The sequence below is a fragment of the Emys orbicularis genome, chromosome 1 (genome assembly GCF_028017835.1).
Source record: "Emys orbicularis isolate rEmyOrb1 chromosome 1, rEmyOrb1.hap1, whole genome shotgun sequence".
NCBI classification, from domain to species: Eukaryota; Metazoa; Chordata; order Testudines; family Emydidae; genus Emys; species Emys orbicularis.
In genome coordinates, this window is record NC_088683.1 from 45,366,083 (window position 1) to 45,393,273 (window position 27,191).

The window sequence follows — 27,191 nt, forward strand, 5'->3', positions numbered from 1 at the left end:
CATTTAAGTGTCACTGACACTTATTTGATTTATGATCACCTGCAATTAGACTGTAAAAGCTTATGTGCTGTTCTGAGTTGATGATGTCACAAAATCTGCTATTCTCTGTTAGTAAAGATAAATTAAATTAAAATAATTTGTTAAGGAAATCCTTGAAACTACTGCCTTGAAACTGTTACATATTTTGTCAAAAGAAAAGTCCTCTATCTAAAGATGCAGTAGCTTGGCAGAGGTCCCACTCTGAGGAACCTAGACTTAATACAGTGGACTATTTAGTATTTCAAAGCTCAAGAGATTTCTTAAGAACTAGATGTATCAGGTAAAATGGGTTACAGTCTTTTGTCTCTAGGCTACTGGTTTATGTTGGTAGTGTCCTAAGGTCATTGCCATGTAGTGGCTGTTTGGTGGCCAGTTCAATTCTTAGTGGCATATGGCACTACTTAGTGGCATTACTTTTTAAAAGATAAAATAAATTTCAAACTGGAATCTCTGAGTTCCTTCCTTGAGTCCTCACTCCTGCATTAAATCAACAAGGCTGCTCAGGCAACTGGAATCTCAATTACTCCTTTGTGCATATTGGTGTTTTTATAATTGGCAGTATCCCTTTTGCCCTCTGTTTGGCAAAAGTTCTGATTGTGTGGATATCTGGCCTGACTGTACCGATCTTGATGTCATTAGACAAAGGAACAGTCTCCACTAGCTGAGGCCCCAAATTTAAGTTTGTGTTTAAAATGAAAATTAACCTCACCCAAAATATTTTCATGGTTTTTTTTACTTAATTTCAATTTTAAAAGTTTAAACATTTCCCTTCCAATAGCTATCCATGCTACTAGTGATGAGAGTAGGGAGAGTAAGAGAGTAACATTGCATTTAATGTCAGAGTTAATTTGTTTATGATTGTGTGGGTTGCTAATCACCAGAAATTTAGTAAGGTCTGTGAAAGTGATTTCATTAACAACACTCCTGGATTGAACTGCAGTCTGAAAACTGAAATTCCGGTGCTGCTTCAATTAACCCACAGCACCCTTTGTGTATTTAATCTAATTATTCTAGTATCAAATTAAATATAGTACTGTATTTTGTAGACATTTCTACCTTGCAGAATGTTGGGTAATTGATTGAACTTCTAGAAATAGAACACTGGATAAAAACCAAGGCTGCATAAAATGCTACAAAATGGTTTTAAATGGTATGCCCTGATGAGCATTTATAAAAGCTTCAGTCCAATTCCAATTAAGGTACAGTTCCCTTACATATTAGCTTAGAAACACACAAGTTTAAGTATTGCCAGTCTCCTCTTGATTTTCAAAATTTTAAAATAATAATAATAATAAAACATAAATTCACATTACTCAAAAGATAATAAGGAAATATAGGGAGACCTAGTCTGGGGAGATGCTGAATGATTTTAATAGGCGTTTAAGGCAGTCATCACTTCACAGGGGGCACTCAGTACCTTCCAGACTGAGGCCTTAAAAGACGACTACCTTCTGCTGTATCTTACTGCATTAAGTAACATGTCTGGATTTGAATGTTATGGTTTGGTTTGTTAAACAGTTTGTAGTTCACTAGTGCAGTGTTTATACTATACAGGATATATAGCAACATATAGATAAGAAATTTTGATTGCATTTAATAAAATTTGGATTTTCTTACCTTTCAGGCATATGAAATGGTATTTATTCACAGGATAAAGCACAAACATATCCTGGCAAAGAACTATTTCTCTCAGATTCCAGAGATGGCATCATTTTTGCATAAAGGTGATGATCAGGCTCATACAAATGAACTGTTAATAACTAAGCCTATCCCTGCTGGTTCAAAAGCATAACTCTTCAGACATAAAGCTATCTGAATTATTGATTAACATGAATAACTTAATTGGAGTAAAGAATTGTTCTGTTTCATCTATAGATTAATTGTACTCAGGGAACATGTATCAAGATAAACTTCCAAGGATCCAATACTCTGATCCTGACCACTTATTGTAATAATTGCATTTCATGTTCTGTGACTGCAAGCGTGTTACGTTTTTAAACATAAAATAAAACATTTTTAGAATACAGTTTGTAAAATTTATCATAATCATTCCATAAGCTCTTCAAATCTGAGGTTGTCTTCTTGTATCCTTAAGTGCCTACTGCTACTGCAATATAAATAATATTGAGGAGATTTAGAGAATTTCCTTTATACACAATTTCTATTTTAAACAATATTATACTACTAATAAACCTTTTTATAATATTTTAATTCATTTCTTCTGTGTTTTAAACAGGTGAGGCCTTTTGGTCAAAAACAAAAATACGTAATCCACATTCAGCTACAGATTTCATTATCTGTCCAAATATAGGCCCTTTATCTTGCAAACATTTGTGCACAGGAATAACTTAACACATGTGAGAGTAGTCCCAGTGAGCTTAATGGAACTACTCATATGTCAGTGTTTGTAAAATTGTGGCTGTATTTTGTAATACCAAAAATAGATTGTTTGGGACATGTTAATCTCTTGGTTAACTCATCTGAAGTTACAGCAGGAGTGAATTTTCTCCCTTAAATATATGTTTACTTATGTCATTTTTCCCTTTGTATTTCTATTACATAAATTCAATAAAAAGTTACATGAAATTGTTCAAAAGTTCTGTTCAGTTGTTTCAAACCACTATATTAGGCATTTCTTTGGCCCCAGTCTTCAAGGGCTTACTGCTTTGACTAGTATAATTGCCTATCGTGAAGTAGAGGCACTTAAAAGTTGAAATAAGTAAATATATATTTAGCAGCAAACCATATTAGAACAGCACAGTGCATTCACCAGGGACTTAAGACCAGATCTAACTATGCCTAGTAAAGTCAACGAAAGTCTTTCCATTTACTTTAACGGGATTTGACCCCTAGGCTGCAATCCAGCAAAACACTTAAGCACATGCATCATTTTAAACACATGAGTAGTCCAATTGACTTAAGTTCTTTGCTGGATTTGGGCCTTAATACAAGACTGGATGCCAGGAATGGGCATCTGTGAGCCAGAAAATAGGCTCTTTTAAAAAAAAAAAAAAAGTTGGGGGTGGTGGTGAAAGGTCGTGTCCTTCAGCAGCAGCTCTGAGAACTACAAGTTGTGGACTACAAGCTGCGACACGTTGGGAGAACTTCCTGGTTCTACCATTGCCCTCCAAGCAGGAAGTTTCAGTACTGACTGAAGTTGTGAGAGCGAAGCAAGCAAGCAGAGAGGAGGCTGCTGGACTGTTATCCTGTTCTACGTTTCTTTACAGGTAGGACCAAAAAGGGCTTAAAGAGTACCCTGAGAGGAGTTTAAATGACAGAAAATGAGAACATTGGCTTGTTTGTGTTGGGGTTCAGTTATTGTGGGAATTAGAACATATTTGTAAGAGGGTTGAGTTATACAAAGTCCCCTCTGTCCTTCCAGCAGGAAGTTTCAACACTGACTGAAGTTGGAAGCACAAGGCAAGCAAGTAGAGAGGAGGCTGCTGGACTGTAATCCTGTTCTATGTTTCTTTACAGAATAAAACTTTGTTTCTGGTGGTTTGTCTAAGTGGGTTTGGTCTGATGTGATACACATGGACACATAACGCAGGCCAAATTTCCTAAAGCTGTGTAAAAAGCCACAAGGCAGACTTACCCTATCTTGACAACTTCATACAGGGTCAGTTGTACAGGAGAGGGGCTACAGGTGAAAGCGAAAGCATGATTCCTTTAGATATCATTCCTTCCTTTGATAAATGAATACAGTATATTATTTTTCTTTAAAAGTGGCCATTAAAAAAATAGACCCTCATATTTGGTCCCCAAGGAACATGAGGGAATTAGTTCAGGCAAATCTGGACTCAGCTGCTGGTCTCATAATTTGTGTGTGCCATCCACATCTGGAGATTATAGAATTCACAAGAAAACAAGTGTTTTGGTCCAGTGGAGGAAAGCTCATTTGCACAAATGCTTTGCCTGCTGGTCTTTTGTATACCTCTGAGTCTTTAACGATGCTTTCTGTAGTATCTGTTTAGGCATGCTGTTTAGGCTTCCTATGTTTGTAAATTGCTGCTAAATTCTGTTGAAACGGAACTGAATTGGATACTTGACTGTTATCTGGGACAGTGGCTGGCTGATGGACTCATTGTGAGCTGAAAAGCTAGAAATTTCATTCTCAAAGAGAAAAGACTAGGAGATTGTATTTGTACAAGGTCAGAGCTTCAGTCTTTCACTGGAGTAGCGTTAAAGAATGGCTGTTTTGAGCCATTGTGGGCTCTAGAGGGTTGAATCTTGGAGAACATGAGACACCAATACAGAACTTAATCAAAAAAATCTGACCAAGGTGCTCGTAAGTTTGAAATCCTAATTAAATCACATCATTAGGATGGAGCAAAATATAGCCATCATAAATTTGAACATGTGCTAGTGTCATTTAAGCACTCAGGACTGTAATAAGCATGGTATACAAACCTAGTTAGACGTGGCCTGTGTTATTGTTCTTTTAGAGCAAATAGTTTTAGCTTTTCTTTATTGCTGCTTTCATTATCTTCCACATTTTAAATTGTTTTCCCATACAATTACTGGAATTACCATAGTAAGAAGAATGCTTTTTACCTTTTTATTTCTTATATCATTGTTTACAATTATATGTATGTTATAAAAAGGATTTTTACTTTAGGATTTTTTTCTAATCTAGTTTGCTGTTCATATGTTTTTTGGCTGTTAATGTAAGTTAATTCACAGATGCCATCAAAACGAAACAAACACCAACCTGTTGATCAAGTATTAAAAACAAAAGAGCTTTTGCAGATCCAATAGCAGTAGGGGCAGGTAAAGCTGACTGAGAGGGGTATGAGCCAGGTTCAAGTTATTGTGATCTCCAAGAGAGAGATCACTGCTCTTTTTATATCTTATTTTGTTCCACATAATAATGCATAATCTAGATCCATCTTAACACAATATTTAGTAGTTCATTGAATGGCCTCTGCGTATTCCCACTCTTGAAAGTTCCAACAGGCATCGCTAATTTAGGGCTTGTCTACATGGGGACACAGGAAAATTAATCCAAATGAACTAAAGGTGTGAATTTAAGGTGGGTTAGTTAAACTGCATTAACCCCCTGTGCAGACACTCTCATTCAGAATTAAAATTACTTTAATTCCATTTAGCTTAATTATCTTTGGATTTGAAACTCCTATGTGTAAGCGCACCAGCAGGGTATACATGGACCAATTAATGCATACTATGTTAGTGTGTTTTAGAAATCACACCTGCATAGTATACATTACCCCACCATGTAGACAAGCCCTGAACTTAATCCAAGATTAGGTGAGTAAGAAGGAGGTGGGGGTATAAACTGAGGATCCATATCTGCATTTCAAATCAAGAAGTCATTTCAAGTATGTTTTAGAAATAATGGATGTTCCTTTTATAGTTTCTGTTTTGTCACCTTAAGCTGTTTAGGTCAAAGACCTGCAGCACAGTTGCTTGAAATACTACAATATTTGTAATATATTTATTTATACACTGTCTTGAATATTCAAACTGTACTTGCTAGCTAATTAATTCTCACAACACTTTACCAAAGAGGAAACTGAGGCAGAGATCGAGACTTTCTCAAGGACACACAGCGAGTCAATGGTACAACTGGGATTATATCTCAGGATTTCTTGTCTTTCAATTCTCCCTGAATATTAACTCCTTTTTGCCTCATCTCCTTTTACCCCCTTCTCCCCAGGCCTCTCTTGCTCAGTGAAGTCCCTTGTTTCAGTACTCTGTGTCCTTTTTTCCAAACCCATCCCCATGTCTTCTTTCATGTTTCCCTGAAGGCTGAGAAATCCTTCCCTGACCTCAAATGCCATGCCTCTTTCCTACCCTTCTCTAAATTCATTTCAGAGAGGTTTATGCTCTGAATAATTACTGTTTGTTCAATAAATTTTGAAAACCTTTCAAGACGTGCACTAGACTGCCATGTGAGTGCATAATCATAGTCCTCTTCCTTGCCCTTTCACTGTCCTATCTCCTCTTATATTACCTGCTCTTTCTAGTCTCAGCCCAGTTGGTAAGCTGCTCAGGGTAGGGAATCTTACCTATTTTGTAAAGGGTTTTCCACACTTCTGACATTGCTTAAGTAATTAATAATAGCCTTGTGCTTATTAGTTCTGATTATACAGCTGGAGTAACACAGGCCCAGATAGTAAGCCTGATAACAGTGAAAAATCACCCTTCCCATGTGGAAAGGTCAGCCGGCTTGGCAGGGGCATTCTCAACATTGCCTCCAGAGAGGGTTGTCCGTAGGTTCAGGAATCCACATGTGAGGAGAAGACGTGGATTACATGAGCAGGCTGAAGTTGGAGGGGATGCATATCAAACCCCACCCCACCCCAGATCTCCAGGGAGGTCCTCTGGGGCCAATAATAGCATGTGCGTATAAGCCCATAGTACAAGTTATGATTGGGCATCAATTAACCAAGGTTCCAAGCAAATCTTACCATAGATCACTAAAAGTTCTCCTAGATATGTAAAGATTACAGCCTTAACCCATTCTTTCTACAAGGAAAAGCATAAACTGATAAATTAGCTGCATAGTAATAGCATTATTAAGTAAACTATTCAGTAATTTGTATTTATATTAGTTTTGGGATTGTGCTCATGTAATAATTTGATTTTGGGTCTCAATTTTTTATTAATTTTAATTCAGACTATTAACTCCTTGAATTGATTAATTTGGTTTACATTGTAAGATCAATCTGATTCTTATATTATTTAGTACTTTAGGGAAATATAATAAATTGGTTTTAGTTGTTTATGATCTTAAAAGCCATAAAAACAAAATTGTTTTTTCAAATCAAATAATGAGGTAAAAATAACCTTAATTAAAGGGATTTTAATTAAACATTAACAAATCATTTCACTCAGGTCTTGGAAACCCTATTACTACTCCAAATTTGGCAAACCGGCCAAGACACCTGTGTTAGTCACTTGAAGAGAAATTTTTTTAAGGTGTATAGAAGTGTTTTTGAAGAGAGGTGTTTTTGACCCATCTCTCTAAAATAGTAAGGTTCATAAAGAGTTAACAAGCTGAAAGAGGGAAAAGGAAGTTCCCTTCTGATCACTGTGCTCCCAGGCTGACAGTGAGGTAGTGAAGTTTCCTGTTGAAAGAGTAGAGAAGTGCAGTCAGGCATACTATTCAAACAAGCCAGACACAGAAGTCTGGAGTAGAGGATTCACTAAGAATCCTCTACTAGGTTACACTAGGTTACAGAGAGACCAAACTATCTTCCCCTTTTCTCTGAGGAAAATCTGCTTCCTGCACATGGAAGAAAACTGCTAGTCACCACATCTGGAAATATCAAGTAGTGAGTGTTAAGTTTCTTTCATTTATACTTCCACTTAGGTTTTCACCCACATTGTGACAGGGTTTATTAACTCCTGTCCCTAACCATGAGGCAGCCAACTCATTTGAAACATGAAGCAGAGATAACTTACTTCCTTTACATGCCATTTAGAATCATAGGACTGGAAGAGACCTCAAGAGGTCATCTAGTCCAATCACCTGCACTCATGGCAGAACTAAGTATTATCTAGAACATCCCTGACATGTGTTTGTCTAACCTGCTCTTAAAAATCTCCAATGATGGAGATTCCACAACCAATGTATTCCAGTGCTTAACCAACCTGACAGGAAGTTTTTCCTAGATGTCCAACCTAAACCACCCTTGCTGCAATTTAATCCCATTGCTGCTTGTTCTATCCTCAGAGGTTACAGAGGACAATTTCTTCCTCATCCTTGTAACAACCTTTTATGTACTTGAAAACTGTTATGTCCCCTCTCAGTCTTCTCTTCTCCAGACTAAACAAATCCAATTTTTCCAATGTTTCCTCACAGGTCATGTTTTCTAGACTTAATCATTTTTGTTGCCCTTCTCCGGATTTTCTCCAATTTGTCTACATCTTTCCTGAAATATGGCACCCAGAACTGGACACAATACTCTAGTTGAGGCCGTATCAGCATGGAGTAGAGCGGAAGAGTTACTTCTCGTGTCTTGCTTACAACATTCCTGTTAATACATCCCAGAATATTGGGGGGGGAAGTGTTAAACTGTTGACTCATTTTTAACTTGTGATTCACTATGACCTCCAGATCTTTCTGCAATACTCCTTCCTAGGCAGTCATTTCCTAGTTGCACACGTACAAAATGATTGTTCCTTCCTAAGTGGAGTACTTTGCATTTGTCCTTATTGACTTTTATCTTCTTTACTTCAGACAATTTCTCCAGATCATTTTGAATTTTAATCCTATCCTCCAAAGCACTTGCCACCCCTTCCAGCTTGGTATCATGTGCAAACTTTATAAATTAACTTTGTGCCGTTATCTAAATCGTTGATGAAGATATTGAACAGAATTGGACCCAGAACTAATCCCAACCAGACCCCACTTGATGTGCCCTTCCAGCTTGACTGTGGACCACTGAAACTACTCTTTGGGAATGGTTTTCCAACCAATTATGCACCCACCTTATAGTCACTCCATCTAAGTTTTATTGCCCTAATTTGTTTATGAGAAGGTCATGCGAGACAGTATCAAAAGCTTTACTAAGGTCAAGATATACCATGTCTACCGCTTCCCCCTATGCGCAAGGCTTGTTACCCTGTCAAAGAAAGCTATTAGGTTGGTTTGACACAATTTGTTCTTAACAAATCTATGCTGACTGTTACTTATCACCTTTTTATCTTCCAAGTGTTGGCAAATTGATTGTTTAATTATTTGCTCCACTACCTTTGCCATCTAAATTGCCATCTACCTAGAGAGAAGGTCATTTGATCAATCAAAATGGGAAAGACAAGATATCAATCAGTTGCAAGAGACCCTCAGACGGCTCAGTGAGGACGTGGTGGCAGGCACTATATTGCGCATATATATATATATATATATACATACACACACACACACACACACTATATATATATATATATATATATCATATATTGCCTGTGGTTCCATCCTGGAAACAGACAATAAACTTTGAAAGGGGAAAAGTTAAAGGTTTGTGTGATCGGGTAGAGGGTCACCATCCACTGTGGGATGAGAGCACCCTGTCCCCCAACCCACCCTCTGCCACTAGGAAGTGAGGCCTAAAGGCTTAAGTCCACCAAGTGGCTTTTAACTGTGCGGCTGTGCGGCCTAGCAGCCAGATTCAATAGCATATCCTGGCTCTCAGGGCAGTGAGACCTAGGAGCCAGAAAAGGGGTGGGCCACCACCTAGGGATCGTGGGGTGGCCAGAGTAGGGGGACCTGGGACCTCCCAAATCCACTGGGTCCCATCCCAGGCAGCAGCGAGTGAGATTGTCAGCAGGGATCCAACCACAACACACCAACTATGGCTAGTCCCTCCGCTCGGCTGCTTCCTATCATGACTCCTGCATCCATGGTCTGAGTGACTTTGGGGTTTTGGGGCTCCTCTGCCTGGGCTTGTCCCACTGGCTCTGAAATTCCTGGGGTGCCCACAGGCAGTGGGGCATCTTCCAGGGTCTTGGTGTCTCTGGCTTCTTCTTTCAGGGGCTGCTGCAGCTCCAAGGCAGAAGTCTGTAACAGATATCCTTCCTCTCCAGTGGCCAGCCCAGATTGAGCTGGGCTGCTTTCTTTTATACTGGTGCTACACCTCGAGCATGCCCAGTAGGGATGCGGGGGTGTGATTTCCTCAGCCCACAGTGAGGAGTTAACACTTCTCTGTCCAGTGCGGAGTGAGTGCACCCCATCACGGTTTGGAGCAAGATTTAGACAGACGATGGATAGAAATGTATAAAGTAGCTGAGGATTTCAGAGGGATAGAAAAATTGCAGAATAGAAGGGAAGAGAATGAGTTGTTGGCAGAGAAGGATACTCTTAAATGGAGATTAAGAGGAGCTCTGGCAGTTCCAGGAGCCCAAGGTGTCCAAGATGTTCGTGAGATGAACGTAACCCTTACATTGGATGGGTATGCCTTACTTCAGGGCCCAGATAAAAAAGAATTGTTCAAGAAGGCAAAACAGATTGATAAATTTGGCTCCCTCGAGAAGAGAGAGAGGTTTAACACACATATGGTAAAACTTCCCTACCTGCTTTAGAAGGAGTTTCAGAAAATAAGATGAGGTTTTTAAGAAGGACTTTAACCACAAACCCCAGGGTCTGCTGCAATTGCTTCCAGCCCACAGGTGCTTATTTTGACATGGGAAGGGGCTCAGAGTCTGGATGGCATGTGGGGGCCTTTGTTCCCCTCCCTCCCACCCATCAGAGCCCCTCCACGAACGTGGGTCAGTCCACTTCAGCACCTGGGGCTCAGGAAGGTGGACCTTTCTCTCCAGACAGGGCTTCTTTGATAGTAATACCCCTCCCCCCACCACCAAGCAATACAGCTCAATCCACTTCCAAAGGGAAAAGCTCCAATTTTCCTCCCACATGCTTAAATGGATAATCAGTTAACTTGGCAAGGAATCTAGGCTTTCTGACTCTCCCTCTTTGCAACAGAAGGCTGTGTGCTCTTACAGAGATTTACCTCTTCATTACCCCCAATTACATCTCAGAGGATGAGGAACGAAGAGTCTCCAAGTAACCTTTTTCCTGCCTCCCACAGGCTGAGTCCCAATTAAGGAAACATGCATTCCCAGCTTGTGCCAAAAGGTAGTTGTAAATACAATGATAAAATAGGAATACAGATTAAATAGTTGATGGTAGCAAAGTTATTGGTAACCAACATTTGGTACCCAGCAGATATTTTCTTCAAAGGGAAATACAGTAACAGCTGGGATAAGAATTGCAATCTCTTACTCATTTTTTAAAAACAAAGCCCAGAATAAACACATCTGCTTTCATTATCCCAGGTTGCTGATGGATCTCTTAATATGCAGTGCCACCATCAATATGTCAGCTTCTGAATCTGTTTCTTGGGTCATATTCACACATAATTGATGACAGTCTTTTTTTCCCTGTCTACAGACATTCCGTTCGCAAATGTTAGCTTATCATACCCATAAATTGTCCTCCTTTACAAAAGATATCCCTCTCTTCCTAATTTAGGGTCCTAAATTTAACTTCATCCCACACAAATCTGGCATTCAGACTTTTTCTGTTCAGAATTATTTACATCAGGAATGCAGAATTATAAAGTAGATTTTTTTTTTTTTAAAAGAAGGATTTAGATGCAAAAGAAATTAAGCCTACATCACTTCAGTCTACTTTGCTTACTATTTTTCTTGTGTACTCCGTTTGCGCTTTGACAGGTTGAGGTAGGTGGGTTACAGACTCTGCACAGGATTGAAAAAGAAAACATATAAATCTGGGGAAATGGGTGGGTGTGGGTTTATGAGTAGAAATTAAATATGGGCTTGGGAAATGAGCCTTTATATCCTTTTCATGTAATAAACTAATTGTAGCTAGAGAGCTGACAAAGGTAACATTTTGTCCTCTTTCTTCATTATAAAACTGTAATAACACTTAAACAGATTAGTCTGGGTCACAAAATTTGGAATTCATGCTGAATTTCAAACACCCCAATGTTCAGGGGTGTCTAAATATGGGGTTTAGTTTATGTGCAAATCAGGAAGTATCCAGGGAAAATATAGCAGTAAAATATATGTTTTCTTATTAGATAGCATCAATCTAGACATGTAGGCTCCTATCTGTGCACCTTCTAGCCAGATAAATGAACCAATGAGCACTCCTCCACATTCTAGTTCAGTCTTGGTAAGTCATCTTTTGTGAAAACTCTCTCTCCCCAGTTTCTGTTATGCCTCTCTTGCACCTGGCCATATCTTTCTTTATTATTCATGTAATGACAGTTTTATTTTTAGGAATGAAAAGTCAAAGTAAGGAAAGGGAGCAAATGTATTTACAACTACATGCAAGCCAGATTTGCTGAGGATGGCAAAATACAGTCCCAACTACCATTTTCTTCACATTCCTTTCTTCAGGGCTTACTTCATTTAAAATAAAGCGCCAACTCAAACCATTGGGTAATCCACCCTCCAGCTCCTGACAGCTGGGAGGGGATGTGGAGAGAGACAGGACACATTCTTCCCCTATGATTCCCTCCATTCTACTAGTTTCTCCTTTCCTTTTATGACCCACGCAGATCAAAAATGTTTTAGGCAGCAAGCCTAAGTGCCTTTACACCTTATCTCAATGATTTCTCTCTCTTCTGTTTGGCATAAGGAGTCATCAGAGAAACTGCACACACCTCCCAGTGTGTGCTCACATGACTCTTATGACTTGTAGGTTAAGATGGGGATTCAATCCATTATTAGTTTACATTTTGTATTGTTCTGCCTAGCTTCCAAAAGTCCAGCCCTTTTCAGATTGCTGAGTGCTGCTCTGATGTGAAGCCCCATTGGAGCTAGCTTTTGATACGCAGAGAAAAGGGGGTCTAGGTAAATCCCTCCCCCCCCCCCCCCCCCCGTTAGGCAGTTTTGCAGAGAGTTTGTTGCCTGCACAGTGAAAACCAATGGTGTCACAGCTGAGCATGAGCTCACAATCCAAGAAGGAATGGATGTGATAGAATCCAAGAAGCTTTAATGTAATAATATGCTGGCTGTTTCTCTTGGACTGGCCCCTCAGGACATTCGGCATGTATTGCTAAAATGGAAAGAATTCTGTCTATTCTTCTTGCATTTCACCTGCAACAATAAAGGGCTCTAAGTAGGCCTCCCAAAGATAACATCCTGAACTCTTACCAATAACATTTTGTACCCTTAACATCACCCCATCATGTATTCTCAGATTATAAATCTTTCTGCCTTTCTTCTTGTGCTCTAGCAGCAGAATAGCTGTAATTGAGGCTTTTTTTTTTTTTTTTTTTTTTTTTAAGATTTCAGTAGCTTTTTGGGCAGTAGGCACATACATGCACAATTCAGGAACATTCTAGACCTGCTGTGGGCAAGTCAAAGCCATGGCTATGTAGTCCAATGAAGAGTGCTAGAGAACTGAGTGATTTTTTTTTTTTTGACAAATAGTGTTTTAATCGAAAAAAGCATTTTCTGGGTCCCTAATCCTATTAGTCAAATTCATGTTGAATGAGGCAAAAGGTTCAGAATGAGGCAAAAAATGAGGGGAGGAGAGGGGGAAATCTTTTCAAAAGAATCAAAACATTTCATTTCAACAGTTTTGTTCATAAAAAGTCAAAATATTTTGTTTCAACTTTCAAAATAGAATTTCAAATTGACATCTGGCTAATTAAAAAAAGAGTGAAAAATATTCAAAATGTCTGAATCAATAGAAAAAGTCAAAAAAATTGTTTTCAGTTGACTCAAACCATTGAATTGACTTGAAAAGAGATTTTTTCAAGTTTTTGTTTCAAGAAAAATAGATTTTGGTTCAAATCAAACTGGAATATTTTCAGATATTTCAGTTTGGCCCAATGAACCGAAAAATACATTTGCTCAGCCTAGTCAGAACCAGCGAGAGGTTGTCCATTCCTAGAGCCAACTGAGTACTTTGCTTGCTCTGACTGAACTTCTTGAGCTTGTACTAAATTCTTCTCTGAAAGCTCCAGTTCTTCCCTCTCTCCCATTTAGTCTTGCATTGGCTCACTTGCCCTGCCTTACACTGATCTGCACTATTCTGTTGTTATAATTCACAGCCAACCCATCACTTCAGGAAATGGAAGGTGGTAAAAGCTGCCGGGGGGGTGGGGTAGGGGGGTAAAGGCCTAAAAGATAAAAGTAAGAGGGCATAGAGTGTAAGAGACAAGGAGGTTTGCTGTTTTTTTTAATGTAGCTTTCCTCTTGTATCACAGCTGATTTTACACTAGCATATGAACAAATTGCCTTACATTATACATAAACTGTGCAACAATAAACAGTACACTAAATCGAGTGAGTCACATGGATTCAAGACACTGGGGCTTACCTTTAGAGCTCTGTACAACTTCAGCTCACATTCTGACGGACCCTTATTTACTTCACTTCACTCCACTCCACTCCACTCAAGCTTCCCTTCCTCTTCCCAATAGTTTCCCCCAGAATCACTCTCCCACCTTCTTCATGCTGTTTCTTATGCTTTGGGCCTATTACTCCTCCTGCTTCTTTCTCCCTCCATCCTGCTTTCCATTCAACCCTCTCCTTCTTGGAAGCCTTTTATCAATAATCCACCAAATCCAGAATTTCAAATAGTTAAAGTGAATATTAAATGAATGTTTAAACCACCAAAATAACCCACAAGGAGCTTTCACAACTACTCAGCCCCATGATTTGCTCTGCATGGCAAAAATTGCCCTCTCCAAGACTAGTTCTCCTTCTTGCATTTACTGATAACTTGTCCCCTGCCCTTTCCCCCTGGCTGCTCTCGATGGTCTGTTGTCATTTTCTGTTGGGTCCTTGATGTAATTGCGCTCATAACCTACTAAAAGCTGGGACCACATCTTTTATTCTGATTGGAAAGTCCCATGCATGCCTATAGTGCACATGATACTACCTAACAAGGTGACTCTCAAATGCAGAAGCATGACTTGGCTGCAGCTCTGTCATTGAAGGGGGCAGGGGCAGCATTTAAAAAAGAAAGAAACCAGAGGCTTGTGATGATGGGGTAGAAGAAATTCCTATAACCATTCTAATCTTCTATTTGGTTTTTAAGGTATTTAAGTCATACCAGGTCCTGAGAACATTGTAATTTGGTTTGACTTTTGCCATTCTTGATTTATGGATCAGCATCTTCCCCAGTAAAGGATAATTAAACAATTCCATGTTTTAGTTAAGTTCCAATCTCATCACTTTCTTACTCTCTTTCTCCTTGCTGGAAGCTGCAATGTCTAGATATACTGCAGCTTTCAAACCTGCCAACACCTGTGTGTGACACCAGCTTCTACAATCAGTGAAAAGCTTGGGGACATGGTAATAAATAGTAGAGGAAGAAAATGGAAATATATGGGATTCTTTTTCTTCAACGTGAGGAAAGTTTTCTATAAACTCCATTTCAGGGTTTAATAATTCAGTTATTAATTAACTAATAAATTACAGTAATAGTGAGTGAGAAAACAGTGGGTCTGGAATAAATTTGGGCCTCATGAACACTGTACTGAGGAACGATCTGTTAAGAGGTCTGTGTATGGATTCAAGGCATGTATAGGGTTACCATATATAACAAATAAAAAAAGAGGACCCTCCACGGGGCCCTGGCCCCGCCCATTTCCCACCCCAGCCCCGCCCCAACTCCGCCCCTTCCCCGGCCCAACCCCGCCCTAACTCCGCCCCCTCCTCCCTCCCACTCCCAGCCACGCGAAAAGGGCTGCCCGAGCGCTACCGGCTTCATGGTTTGCCGGGCAGCCCCCAGACCCTGCGCCCCCGGCCGGCGCTTCCCCAGCGCAGCTGGAGCCTGGGAGGGGAAGCGCCCAGCCGGGGGCGCAGGGTCTGGAGGCTGCCCGGCAAACCGTGAAGCCAGTAGCGCTCGGGCTTCAGGCAGCCCCCATGCCTCCGGACCCTGCGCCCCCGGCCGGGCACTTCCCCTCCCGGGCTCTGGCGGCGCAGGGTCCGGAGGCATGGGGGAAGCCCGAAGCCGCGGCCGGAGGCTCTGCTCCTCCCCTGACTCTTCGGCTCTGTTTAAGAGCCGAGCTGCCCGAGCGCTACCGGCTTCGGGCAGCCCCCTTGCTTCCGGACCCTGCGCCCCCGGAGCCCGGGAGGGGAAGTGCCCGGCCGGGGGCGCAGGATCCGGAGGCAAGGGGGCTGCCTGAAGCCCATAGCGCTCGGGCAGCTCGGCTCTTAAACAGAGCTGAAGAGTCAGGGGAGGAGCAGAGCAGCCGCGGGAGGGGAAGTGCCCGGCCGGCATTTTCCCGGACATGTTCGGCCTTTTGGCAATTCCCCCCGGACGGGGGTTTGATTGCCGAAAAGCCGGACATGTCCGGGAAAAATCGGACGTATGGTAACCCTAGGCATGTACAGTTCATGGGCCATTTCCACGGCAGCACTGAAAGTTATTCAAAAATTCTAGCACCGTTGTTTGACATAATGAAATGGATGTTTTGAATGTTTATATTGTTGACATAAAACCGGCCCAACCAGTTTTCTAGCTGTATCCAGATACTGCAGATTAAACTGGAAAATCCAGCTTATGTTCTTATGTTCAGTTTTTTTCTTTGCAGCTAGTCAGTCATATACTAACCTGAGTGGGATCATGGCCCTAGTCCGGCTGTTCTACTCCCTCGCTGTGCTGCTCAAATTGGCTCTGTCTGTGGACCATGTACCTATGCTGCTCTGGTCAACTCACAGGTGAGAAATTAAAACATCTAGCAGTCTTTATGCAGTTGCTTTACCAGAACAAGTGTGTGTGTGTGTGTGTGTACAACAAATCACATATGATCATGTCTGCTCTGCCCTTCCCGAGACCATGATCCAATGTACAATATATGAGACACTATGGTCTAGATAATACTAAGTCCTGCCTTGAGTCCAGGGGACTGGACTAGAAGACATCTTGAAGTTCCTTCAAGTCCTATGATTCTAGGATACTATGATATTCTATGATACTTTATGTCATTAAAGTAGGGCATGGATCAGCATTCACGTTGCACTCCCTGTCAGTACCCGACCTGAACCGGGGAAGCTAATGATCCAACCAGCAGACCAAATTCGGTGATAAATCCTGGTCATGTGCCACCAGAGGCATGTTTTGCATACACTAAGAAGAAGATGTATTAAAGACTGTATCATAATGCATACACACAAGGAGGTTGAATTAAGGTTATACAGACAATCGTAATTCTGGTATTTCCTAACTTTTGAGTGCCTGATTTTGCACCTTAATGTTGTTTTTAATGTAGCTTTTTTTTGCATGTAAAAGAACACATGTTACAGTGTGCATTATGTCAGATGGTTAGTAGAACTTGTGGCATCATACTGGTTTGGTTTTGAAAGTGCATGGAAGATGCTTGAATATGAAGGATTTGAATGTACTTAGGAGGTCATGAGACTTTTGAACCTGACAAGTGAGAGACTTCAAAGAAAGAATCCAAAAGGACTTGCAAGGTCACAAGCCACTTCTGAACCAGATCTAAGCAAGGATGAAGGAGGCTATTCTGGAGGACAAAGTTAACAATTGACCTGTTGTACCGTAGACAGACTTGCTGTCTGACTTTAGGCCTGTATAAATCACTTAATCTCTGTGCCTTACTTCCTTTGTCTTGTCTATTTAGATTGTAAATCCTGCAGGGCAGAGACTTTTATTCTATGTACATATGTATGTATGATGCCTAGCAAAACAGGCCCCCTGAACTCAGTTGTGGCCTCTAGGCACTGTGATGTAAATAATAATAACCATCCATCTGACCATGCTTGAAATGTAATAAAGTTCATCCAAGTTATTTTCAAACTATTTCCTAATGACTCTCTTTGCCTTGCTCTTATTAGCTTCATGACATCACTGATCTACGTTGCTGCCAGTGGTAGGCCTGGAATCCTTGCAAGAAATTCAGTCCCCTTCTTTACAACCATGAGTTCTTAAAGTTAAAACTCCTCTCAGAGATGGAGCAGCCCTTCCCCTGAGTACATTTGACCACCTTTGTGTTCTGTGAGAGAGTACAGGGCTGACTCAAGATGTGACAGATTGAATAAGGGTTCTTTGTGGAAAGGTGTCTTGATTTTATTTGCATTTGCCTCTTAATTTACTTTCGTTTTGAGAAACGAGTAAGTTTATGCAGAAATAGTATACTATGTAAATTCAGGGTTTTAATTATACGCTTTTCAGTGCAATGAATATCTCTCTGTGCAAAATGCTGTTTCAATATAGAGTTCTTTGATGCCCTTTCATTCTGTGAAATGTGATACTGTGGAGATGAAGGCAGTAGAGGGATTGCATTTGAAGACAGATGTGAGTGTGTGAAATTTTGTGCTGTTTCTCTCTCAAATGTGTTTTGGTCATTGTGTCTTTTATAACATTACTGATTATCACCACACTTGATAAATGTCAGTACTACACTAAGGCATCTGTGGAAATTGCACCTTTGGTCCCTGGGGAGTAGAGGTGTAGGAAAAATGCAGATGTAACTACAGAGAATGAAATTAAATTAGTTAGCTTTGTGTTTTCTTTTCTGAAGGAAAGTAAAAGATGAATCTTTAATTTCAGGAGCTTGTACTACATTGGAGGTAGTAGAAGTTGACTAATGTATGAATCTTTAAAATAGACAACTGGAAGAGATCTAAAATTGTGTATTGAAAAGAAAAGTAGATTTGGGCAATAGTTCATTTTTTAAGACAAAAATGTTCCTAAATTACTGAAAAATGAATCCATGTCTCCTTTGTCCTGCTTTTTATTTCTTGTAAACACTGCATCTGTTGTCAGTATAAACAAGGTGGTGCTGTTGTTGTGTTTAAACAAAAGTTATTGCAAGGGAAGGAGTGTTCAGAAAGCAAGAGTTCATAGTAGTAATGAAAACAAACTTTTCACTAGCAAGCAGTTAGCAACTTGTTCAATACAGTTTATTCAGGATCAACAGCAAGAAAATCAGGCAGGCAATGTAGTGAAACCAGCTTCATGTTTATATGCCTACAACTTTTTCAGGAGGAAATGTACCTATATCCATGACCTTTTGCATTTTGAAAATGCAATGTTTGGTGTGGGAGAAATTATTTCTTGGTGAATGCAAATGAAGTAAATAACAGATGTATATTAGTTTAAAAAAATAAAGCAGAAGCAGCAGTAACTTTGGTTTGCATGAAAGGGACATTGTTGTATACGCTTGGCTCCAAATTCTACATGCAGTATTTTAAAAGAGGAACTTTCTAATAACGAAAGCTTTCCTGGATATCTCTGTTCATAATTCTGGTTTTAAACACTGCAGTTATGGTTCTTCTGCACAGCTTTGTTTGAACCTTAAACCAAGAGTAACAGGTTTTTATTACTCTAAGCCCCAAAGATATTAAAACTAAACCAAGGAAAGGGGCGCTCATTAACTGAATATGAAACTACTGGAATATGACATGGTTTATAACATTTGGGACTGAACATATTTCAGTGGCCCTTTAAAATCAAATCTGTTCAAATTAACACCAGTTGTGCAATAGGTTTTATAATTAGTTCTATAGAATCTTGGTGGTTTCATTCCTTTAGTTTCTGCAAGATTTTTCCATAAAGGTTTGACCATGACGGGTCTGTGAACACAATCCAGAAGAAATAGAAAAGCAGATGTTTTAAAGGGTTTTATTTATCATTCCAATCTTCACTTGGTTTAAAAAAAAATCACATTTTAGGGAAGGAATGGTGGGCACAGAGCTGGTGGCTGTAAACATGGAGATGTAAAAAGCCATGCTCGTCATTTTCTGCTGTTTTGATACCCCTCCCTCCACCTCTAGAATGAGTGAATATTCCATGTTAGGAAGTGGACCCATTCACAACCACTCTGCCGGTTACAAGTTTGGAAAGAGTAATCAGGAATTTATCCTGGCTCCATATGCTCTTTTATATGGTGAACCGCACCTGCAGTAGCCAACTTTAAAATTGAATCTTTTTGTGTTACCTCTCTAGCCTGTTCTTCTCTTCTGTGATAATCTTCCTTTGCAGCTCATTAGCTTTGTTTTGGCAGTGGGTAATTCTTTGGGGGGGGGGAGGGTTAGTTTAATTTTAATTGTTCCTAAATTTTATCACCCAAAGTGCTCACTGAAAGACCAGGGGATTTACCCCCTTCTGTCAATGAGTAAACTCTGCAAAGGGCATGAGCCCTTAAAATGAGTGAGAGCCAAATGCTGCCCTGGGGCTAAACATACAAAAATCAAATTATCTTCAATAGGAGCTGTACACAGCTATCTGAGAGTGGAATTTGACCCAAGCAAAAACTTCTATATATAATGGTGATGGACTGTGCTGTGAGCCATATTCTGCTCTCACTTACACTGGTGTAACTGAGAGCAGAATTTGGCCCGTGTCCTTAACCAACGCACATTGGGACGCACAGATTAAGAGTTCAAGTATTTTTTTTAAACTGGTAACTAACCATATTGATGCAACCAACTATTTCCAAATAAAAACATTAAAACAAATAAAATCTTAAGGCGAGTGTAGACAGTAGTTGAGTAAGGATGTTGAGTTGTGATCAGCATCCCTTCAAGTACCATTTGATAAGATCTACATTTAAAAGTATACTAGGGTTTAGTAGTATGAAGTAAGCAAGATTAGGAGGCAGCAATGGCTGAGCTGTAAATCCATCACTGACACTGAATCTTTCTGTGCTCTTGAGGAAGTCGCTTCTCTCTGTCTCAGTTTCCTCATCTGTAAAATGGTGTCAGTGGGTCCATTTCTTACTCTCATTGAAATCAATGGCAAAATTATCCTTGCCTTCAAGTGGAGCAGGATTGAGCCTAATAAAACTTATTGTACCCGTTTCACACGGATGTTATGAAAAATATTAATCTTTGTAAAGCACTAGCAATAATTAGTAACACATTTCAAAATCTCTCTTATGTCAGATTACATGGAAGCCTTTCTATGAAAGCTATTCTAATGTCAGACACTATACACTGATCTGAGAAACCTGAAATTCCAAATGTACACAGTGTGCAAAGTATAAAATGCATTTAACACCAATCCTTACTGTAACTTCAATACATTAAAAATGGTCTCTTCTATAATGCATATAAACAATTTGACAACATCCTAGTATTTCTAACAGCAATCTTAGAGAAAGATGAGGTAGGAATAGCTTAGGTGCTGCAATGACATGGATTTCACCAAAATTGTAAAGCCAAGTGCATCTTGTCATAGGAATGTTCTTTGCTTACAGTCAGTGAAAACATTTCACATTTTCCAATAACCACCCAGCATTATGCCGAGACCGGAGGAGACTCTTTGTACAGTGAATGCAGATTACACTGCTCTACAGCCAAAATGCTTCTGAAATAAATGTAGTCAAACTTTACTAATTCTGGGTCACTGAGAATGAAAATGATGCTTAAAATTGTTGATTGGCTCTAGTTTTCAAGATATGCTATTGGGACAGTATAGACGACCCTTGACTTGGGAATGGCGGAGGATAAGTGAGTTATAAAGGGAAGGGATCTCAATTTAAACCAGAAATGACTAAAATACATCTTTGACTGGATCTATGAATAAATCTATGACTGGGTTTGGACAGTACTTGCTTTTTAGGCAAAGAATGAATGATGCAATCTGAAGCTGGTATTGCGTCATACATGATATGAATTGCATCATGTTATTCCTAGAAGTCATGGATGATGCAATCATAACGAAGCTTACATCACTCTGCTGAACAAATTGCCCTATATCAGCTCTAGAAATCATACAGTGTCGTGCTCTCATATTTGTCAGTGTTTGATTTTGCAAAGGAACACATTTCTGTTTAGCCAAAGTGAGCAGAGATGCCTCGTACTTGTGTGAACAGTGCAGATAACTTCTGCTATGTTTGTGATGAAGTGACTTTTGCATCACAAAAGCGCAGTATAACCACTATGGTTAAGAAAGCCTATCACCTTTATTTTGGCTGCAAAATTGGAGATCAGGACAAGAGGTGGGCCCCACACATATGCTGCAACACTTGTGCAACAAATCTTCGCCAGTGGTTGAACAGGAAAAGGAAATCTATGCCTTTTGCAGTGCCAATGATTTGGAGAGAGCCAACAGATCATACCAGCAATTGTTACTTCTGCATGGTGCCTCCAGTTGGGAAAGGTGTGTCAAAGAAGAAAAAGTGGACTGTGCATTATCCAAACATTCCATCAGCTATACGCCCAGTACCCCACGGAGAAGGACTGCCGGTTCCTGATGCACCAGAATCATTCTCACTTGAGTCAGACGAGGAAGAGGATGAAACTTCTGGTCCTGAACCATCAATGTCACAGGACCCACATTTTCTCCCATCCTCCTCCTCTGAACCACACCTCATAACACAAGGTGAACTGAATGACCTTGTCAGGGATTTGGAACTACCCAAGAGTAAGGCAGAGCTGTTGGGCTCCAGACTACAGCAGTGGAATCTCCTGGCAGGTGATGTTAGGGTCATGTTCCGTGACCGTCAAAAGGATCTTGTCCCATTCTTCTTCATGGAAGGTGATCTTGTAGCCTGCAACAACATTGATGGTGTGATGGCAGCCCTCAACATCGTTCACGATCCAGATGAGTGGAGACTGTTCATTGATTCATCGAAGACGAGTCTTAAAGCTGTTTTACTGCATAATGGCAGTGTTTTGCCATCAATTCCAGTTGGTCATGCAGTCCATATGAAGGAAACCTATGACAACATGAAACAACTTTTGAGGTGCATAAACTATGACCAACATCAGTGGCAGCTTTGTGGCGATTTGAAGGTTGTTGCTCTCTTGCTTGGTCTGCAGACTGGATACACAAAGTACTGCTGTTTTCTCTGCGAATGGGATAGTCGTGCAAGAGATTCCCACTACATCAAGAAAGATTGGCCACTCCGACAGTCATTGGAGCCTGGGAGGAAAAGTGTTCAGCATCCACCACTTGTTGAATCAAGGAAGATTTTGTTACCACCCTTACACATCAAGCTGGGTCTGATGAAGAACTTTGTCAAGGCCATTGACAAAACACAAGCAGCTTTCAAGTACCTCCGTGGAAAATTTCCAAGGTTAAGTGAAGCTAAGATAAAGGAAGGTGTCTTTGTTGGTCCTCAGATTCGTGAACTTCTTCGAGATGATGCATTTGACCATGCACTGCGTGGCAAGGAAAAGACGGCATGGAAAGCCTTCCAGTTAGTGTCAATAAATTTTCTCGGAAACAACAAGGCAGACAACTACAGGTTGTTGGTGGAAAACCTCCTCAAGGCATACAAAAGCCTTGGTTGCAACATGTCACTAAAGATACATTTTTTGCACTCTCATCTAGATTTTTTCCACCGAACTGGGGAGCAGTGAGCGACGAGCACGGCGAGCGATTTCACCAGGACATTGCAACAATGGAGAAACGCTATCAGGGCAAATGGAGCCCATCAATGCTTGCAGACTATTGCTGGACAGTGACAAGAGATGCTCCATTTAATGAATACAAGAGACAAGCCAAGAAGCGCCGAGTAGACACTGAATAGGACTAACCTATGTACATAATAGTTTTTTGCCTTTTTTTTCATAATAAATGTTATTTATATAACCCTTTGGCTGATTTTTAAAGTGTTACATAAACAGGACAGGTGAAATATTAGCATGTAAAGCAACCATAAACACATGAAAAGACCTAGGTTTACAATTTATGATTCAAACTCTACTATCTACACAATATACATAGACATACAATGTAAAAACTTAAATATCTTAGAAACAGTAGCCAATCAGTTGTTTTAATTGTCATATTTGAATTCAGCACATCAAAATACATAATAAATAGCACATTTTATCTCTGAAGCAGACGACTTCTCAAAAATTGTAGACCAGTGTTATAAATGACTTCGAGCGAGAGTTAAGGCCCGGCACTAAAATAATAGTTTTTCTTATAGTTGTGAGAAGTTTAAAGGGAAACCTTCTCTGACTTATAGCCATAGGGAAGTGATACTGTGAATACAAAGAAGTTGAGAAATCCCTTAGTTTCCTTGGGGATGTTTTTTCTCAGAAGAATCAAATATGCTCCACTGTAAGATTACATTTTGTATCAGACCGTTGTTGGGTGCCACTCCAAATGTATTCTTTCACCTATAAAAGTATCCAGCTGCCATGGTGATATCGTACAATAAGATGCTTCGGTACCTTTTTGAAATTCTGGTCCATTAGTCGTTAATTTTCATTCTGCCTCTGCCATTAGCACTGGTGACATGTGAACTTGATATCTAGTGATTGTATTTACAGGTTCCTAGTGAAATTTTATTAACTAGCTATGGTCTTGCTTAGTTCTGATGCACGGGGCAAAAATATCATTGCTTGCCTAATAATCTCCTGCTGATTGAAAAAGACAAATGAAAAAATAAACTCTAAAAATGATTTTATCTGTAAGTTACAAAGAGTATATAGGATCATAAGTCAGAGATGTAAAAGCCTTATTAAATCATAGTCTATCCTCCTCCCAGACCAAGATACAGGGTTTATTGAAATCTTTGCTTCCACTAAAACCACAGTCCAAATTCAAGCTGGCCCTAGAGAGAAGACAGATCAGATAATATCCTTGTATACCTCACTGTGCCATCACAGAACCAAACTGTACATTCAGGCTGTTCAGGATGTCTGTGGAGATAGTGGGAGGGGGAAGCAAACTGCAGGCTTAGCACTCCTTCCTCTACCCATCCCCTGCAGGCTTGTGCTACACCCTGGCGGTGGCAGCAGGGCGTCTGAGCCTTATTCCCCACCCCTTCTTTAATCAGACAGTAAAATATGTAAACACACACAGCCAACTGAAATTAAGAGATTTAAAATAAACAGGCAAATTGTATGGTTAATGTGAATATTAAACAAATGTTCACATTAAGGTATGAACTAATGTTACTTATTCAGCACCTGAAGTTGATGGCAGTCTCTCTGGTGGCTTCAGTGTGCCCTTAAAAAGATTTTAGTCTACTTGTAAAGTTTCCAGGACCACAGTTTTATTAAGTCTCTGTTTGTGAGGCAGTCCATGTGTGTGCTGCGCGCGCGCACACACACACACACCACTGTAAGTGGAAATACATGTAATAAAATGAAGTAACAGGAGAGATAAGAACCAACCTATGTAGATTGTATTTCCGGCGATGATGCTGGGGTTATCGAAGTTCACTGTTCAGAATCTAAATCATCTTAGAAAAGGTGCCCCACCAACTCATAAAACTATCAAAGGAGCAGTGCCTAAGAATGGTGAGCCTTTCCAACACTGCCATATTTTAAAATGGGCTTATTAACTTCCCAGCATCTTTGTATTGTTTCTGTGTTGAGCTAAACAAAAAATAAACCCACCAATTTTTACCATGCTGATTTAGAATCTAAATTAATTTTCTAATGTTTCCTGTGTCATGTATTTTTCAATTAATTGCAGATGTTAAAGCTCTGGAATAATCCTGTGAATATTTATTTTGTACAGTTTTGCCAATGCTGTTTGGGAAACTGATTTTAAACTACTGTTTGATTTGCTGTAAAGTAATTGTTAAAACATTTGCAGTCCTTTCTCCCTGCCCTCAGACATGCCATTTACTAATTTTGCGTAAATTAATCTGTAATCAGTTTCCTTAATATTTTAATGCTGTATCTTGCTGATATAAATGTAAAAAATTCAGAGGTTCAGTATTGAGCTGAGGCACTAAAACTCTATATGAATAATAATTGTGAATCCTTGGGGCTTTCCCTGCTGTTTTAAAAGTTTATATTTAAGGCTGATGCTGAGATCATGGGGTTTGCCGTCTCTGAAAATTCCAAGCATACCTCTGAAGCAATTTCTAAGCTCTTGGGCTTTCTGCATATTCGTTAATATGAATTTCAAAGCACAAATGAAGAGGTTTAACATGCATATGAAAATATCAAATGGTAAGAGCTCCCAAATAAATAATAATAATAATAATAAATTTACTGTCTCCACTGCCCTGAGTTGACGCCTCACAAAACTTTGGGAAGCCTTACAGAGAAATATAGTTTGCTTTCGACTGGCAATCAACAGTGAAATATATTCTCAGCTGACTACTCTTCTTCCTGACTGCCAGTATCTCAGCTCCATTCTGGCAGAACACCCAAAGTATTTTCACCCATGAAAGGCACTGACTCTGAAAGGATTCTCCTTGCAACAGTTCTCGATTAAAAAATTATGCTCTCATATTCACCTGTGGCTCAGATTACAATCAATAATAGCAGGCTGAATAAATACTAAATTGTGCATCTGTTGTTCATTACAATGGAACTCATTTGATTCAGGCTAAGAACACTGATTTATCATGGTTTAGTGGTTAAAGCATATGACTGGAAGATGCAAGATTGAGGTTCTACTCCTGTTTTTTCCAGAGTTGCAGTATTACCTTAGACCAGGGATGGCCAACCTGTGGCTCCGGAGCCACACGCAGCTCTTCAGAAGTTAATATGCAGCTCCTTGTATAGGCACCGATTCCTGGGCTGGAGCTACAGGCGCCAACTTTCCAATGGTCCGGGGGGTGCTCACTGCTCAACCCCTGACTCTGCCACAAGCCCTTCCCCCACTCCACCCCTTCTCGTCCCCTCCCCTGAGCCTGCAGTGCCCTCGCTCCTCCCCCCCCCCCTGAGCCTCCTGCACACCACGAAACAGTTAATCAGGAGGTGCAGGGAGGGAGGGGGAGGCACTGATCGGCGGGGCTGCCGGTGAGTGGGAGGCGCTGGGAGCGGGGAGGAGAGCTGGTGGGGGTGGGGGGCTGCTGACGTATTACTGTGGCTCTTTGGCAATGTACATTGGTAAATTCTGGCTCCTTCTCAGGCTCAGGTTGGCCACCACTGCCTCAGACAAGTCATTTAGGGCCAGATTTTCCATAGAGTTCTGCACCGAAGCAGAACAATGTGAAGTATTGGAGTATTAAAAGAGCAAGGTGTCATCATTACCTCTGTATTGAAAATATACTTTTCTAATATGTATAATATTTTACCAAATAGCTGCCTACGTACCTACCTATGATACTTCTATAAAACAAATGGTTTCACTAAATATAATAAATAGGCAAATCTAGGATAATTTATCCAAACCCCCAGATCTTTGATAAAACATGAAAGATCTAAGCTGTTCCTGGTTTTAGTTTTGCAAAACCAGGTGACAAATAATGTTTTAAAATATAATGCCACTTCCGTCTGTATCTATTCTTATTAGTTGGTTTTAAAACTGAATAGGCAGTCACCTATTTCTCTCTCTCTCTGCTATTAGAGGTGAGCAAATGTATTGTAAATGCTTTCATAGAGCGTTGCATGAAAGCTTTTACCATTTTTTATTCTGGATGATTTCATACTTCTGAAAAAGTAATTTTTTTTCCCAAGAAGTTTCTGCAAAAGTGGTTGTTTCAATATTGAAGAACCTATGAGAAAACATATTTATGCATTTTATCATTGCAAAGCCACCTTCACTTTAAAAGATCTTATCTCATGAGTGTTCATGTGATGCCAAAATATTAGTAACTTAGCATGAATTCTATCCATTGTATAATGCCAGGGTGTCTGACTGCACTATGCAAGCAGTTTAGTGGGAATTAAATAGTGGAAATTCCAGCTGAAAATTTTCAATACATTCTTACTGATTCCAGTTGGCAACCAACTTTTGGCATAAAACAATTGAGTCTATTTGTCTCATGGTTCTTTGGTGTTACGGGTCCTCCAGTAGAAATCCACAG

General features: G+C 40.0%; 2 protein-coding genes across 2 annotated transcripts in view; both read left to right on the forward strand.

Moving 5' to 3' along the window:
* IQUB (IQ motif and ubiquitin domain containing) overlaps positions 1-1,831 on the forward strand; it is a 51,027-nt gene extending 49,196 nt beyond the window's left edge. Inside the window, exon 12 of the mRNA XM_065423349.1 lies at positions 1,664-1,831. Coding sequence (XP_065279421.1) covers positions 1,664-1,831 — 168 coding nt within the window. The remainder of the gene's footprint in view (positions 1-1,663) is intronic.
* A 1,363-nt stretch (positions 1,832-3,194) lies between these two features.
* Positions 3,195-27,191, forward strand: part of LOC135873048 (V-type proton ATPase subunit S1-like) — an 84,677-nt gene continuing 60,680 nt past the window's right edge. Inside the window, exons 1-2 of the mRNA XM_065397523.1 lie at positions 3,195-3,266; positions 16,086-16,212. Coding sequence (XP_065253595.1) covers positions 16,118-16,212 — 95 coding nt within the window. The 5' untranslated portion in view covers positions 3,195-3,266; positions 16,086-16,117. The remainder of the gene's footprint in view (positions 3,267-16,085; positions 16,213-27,191) is intronic.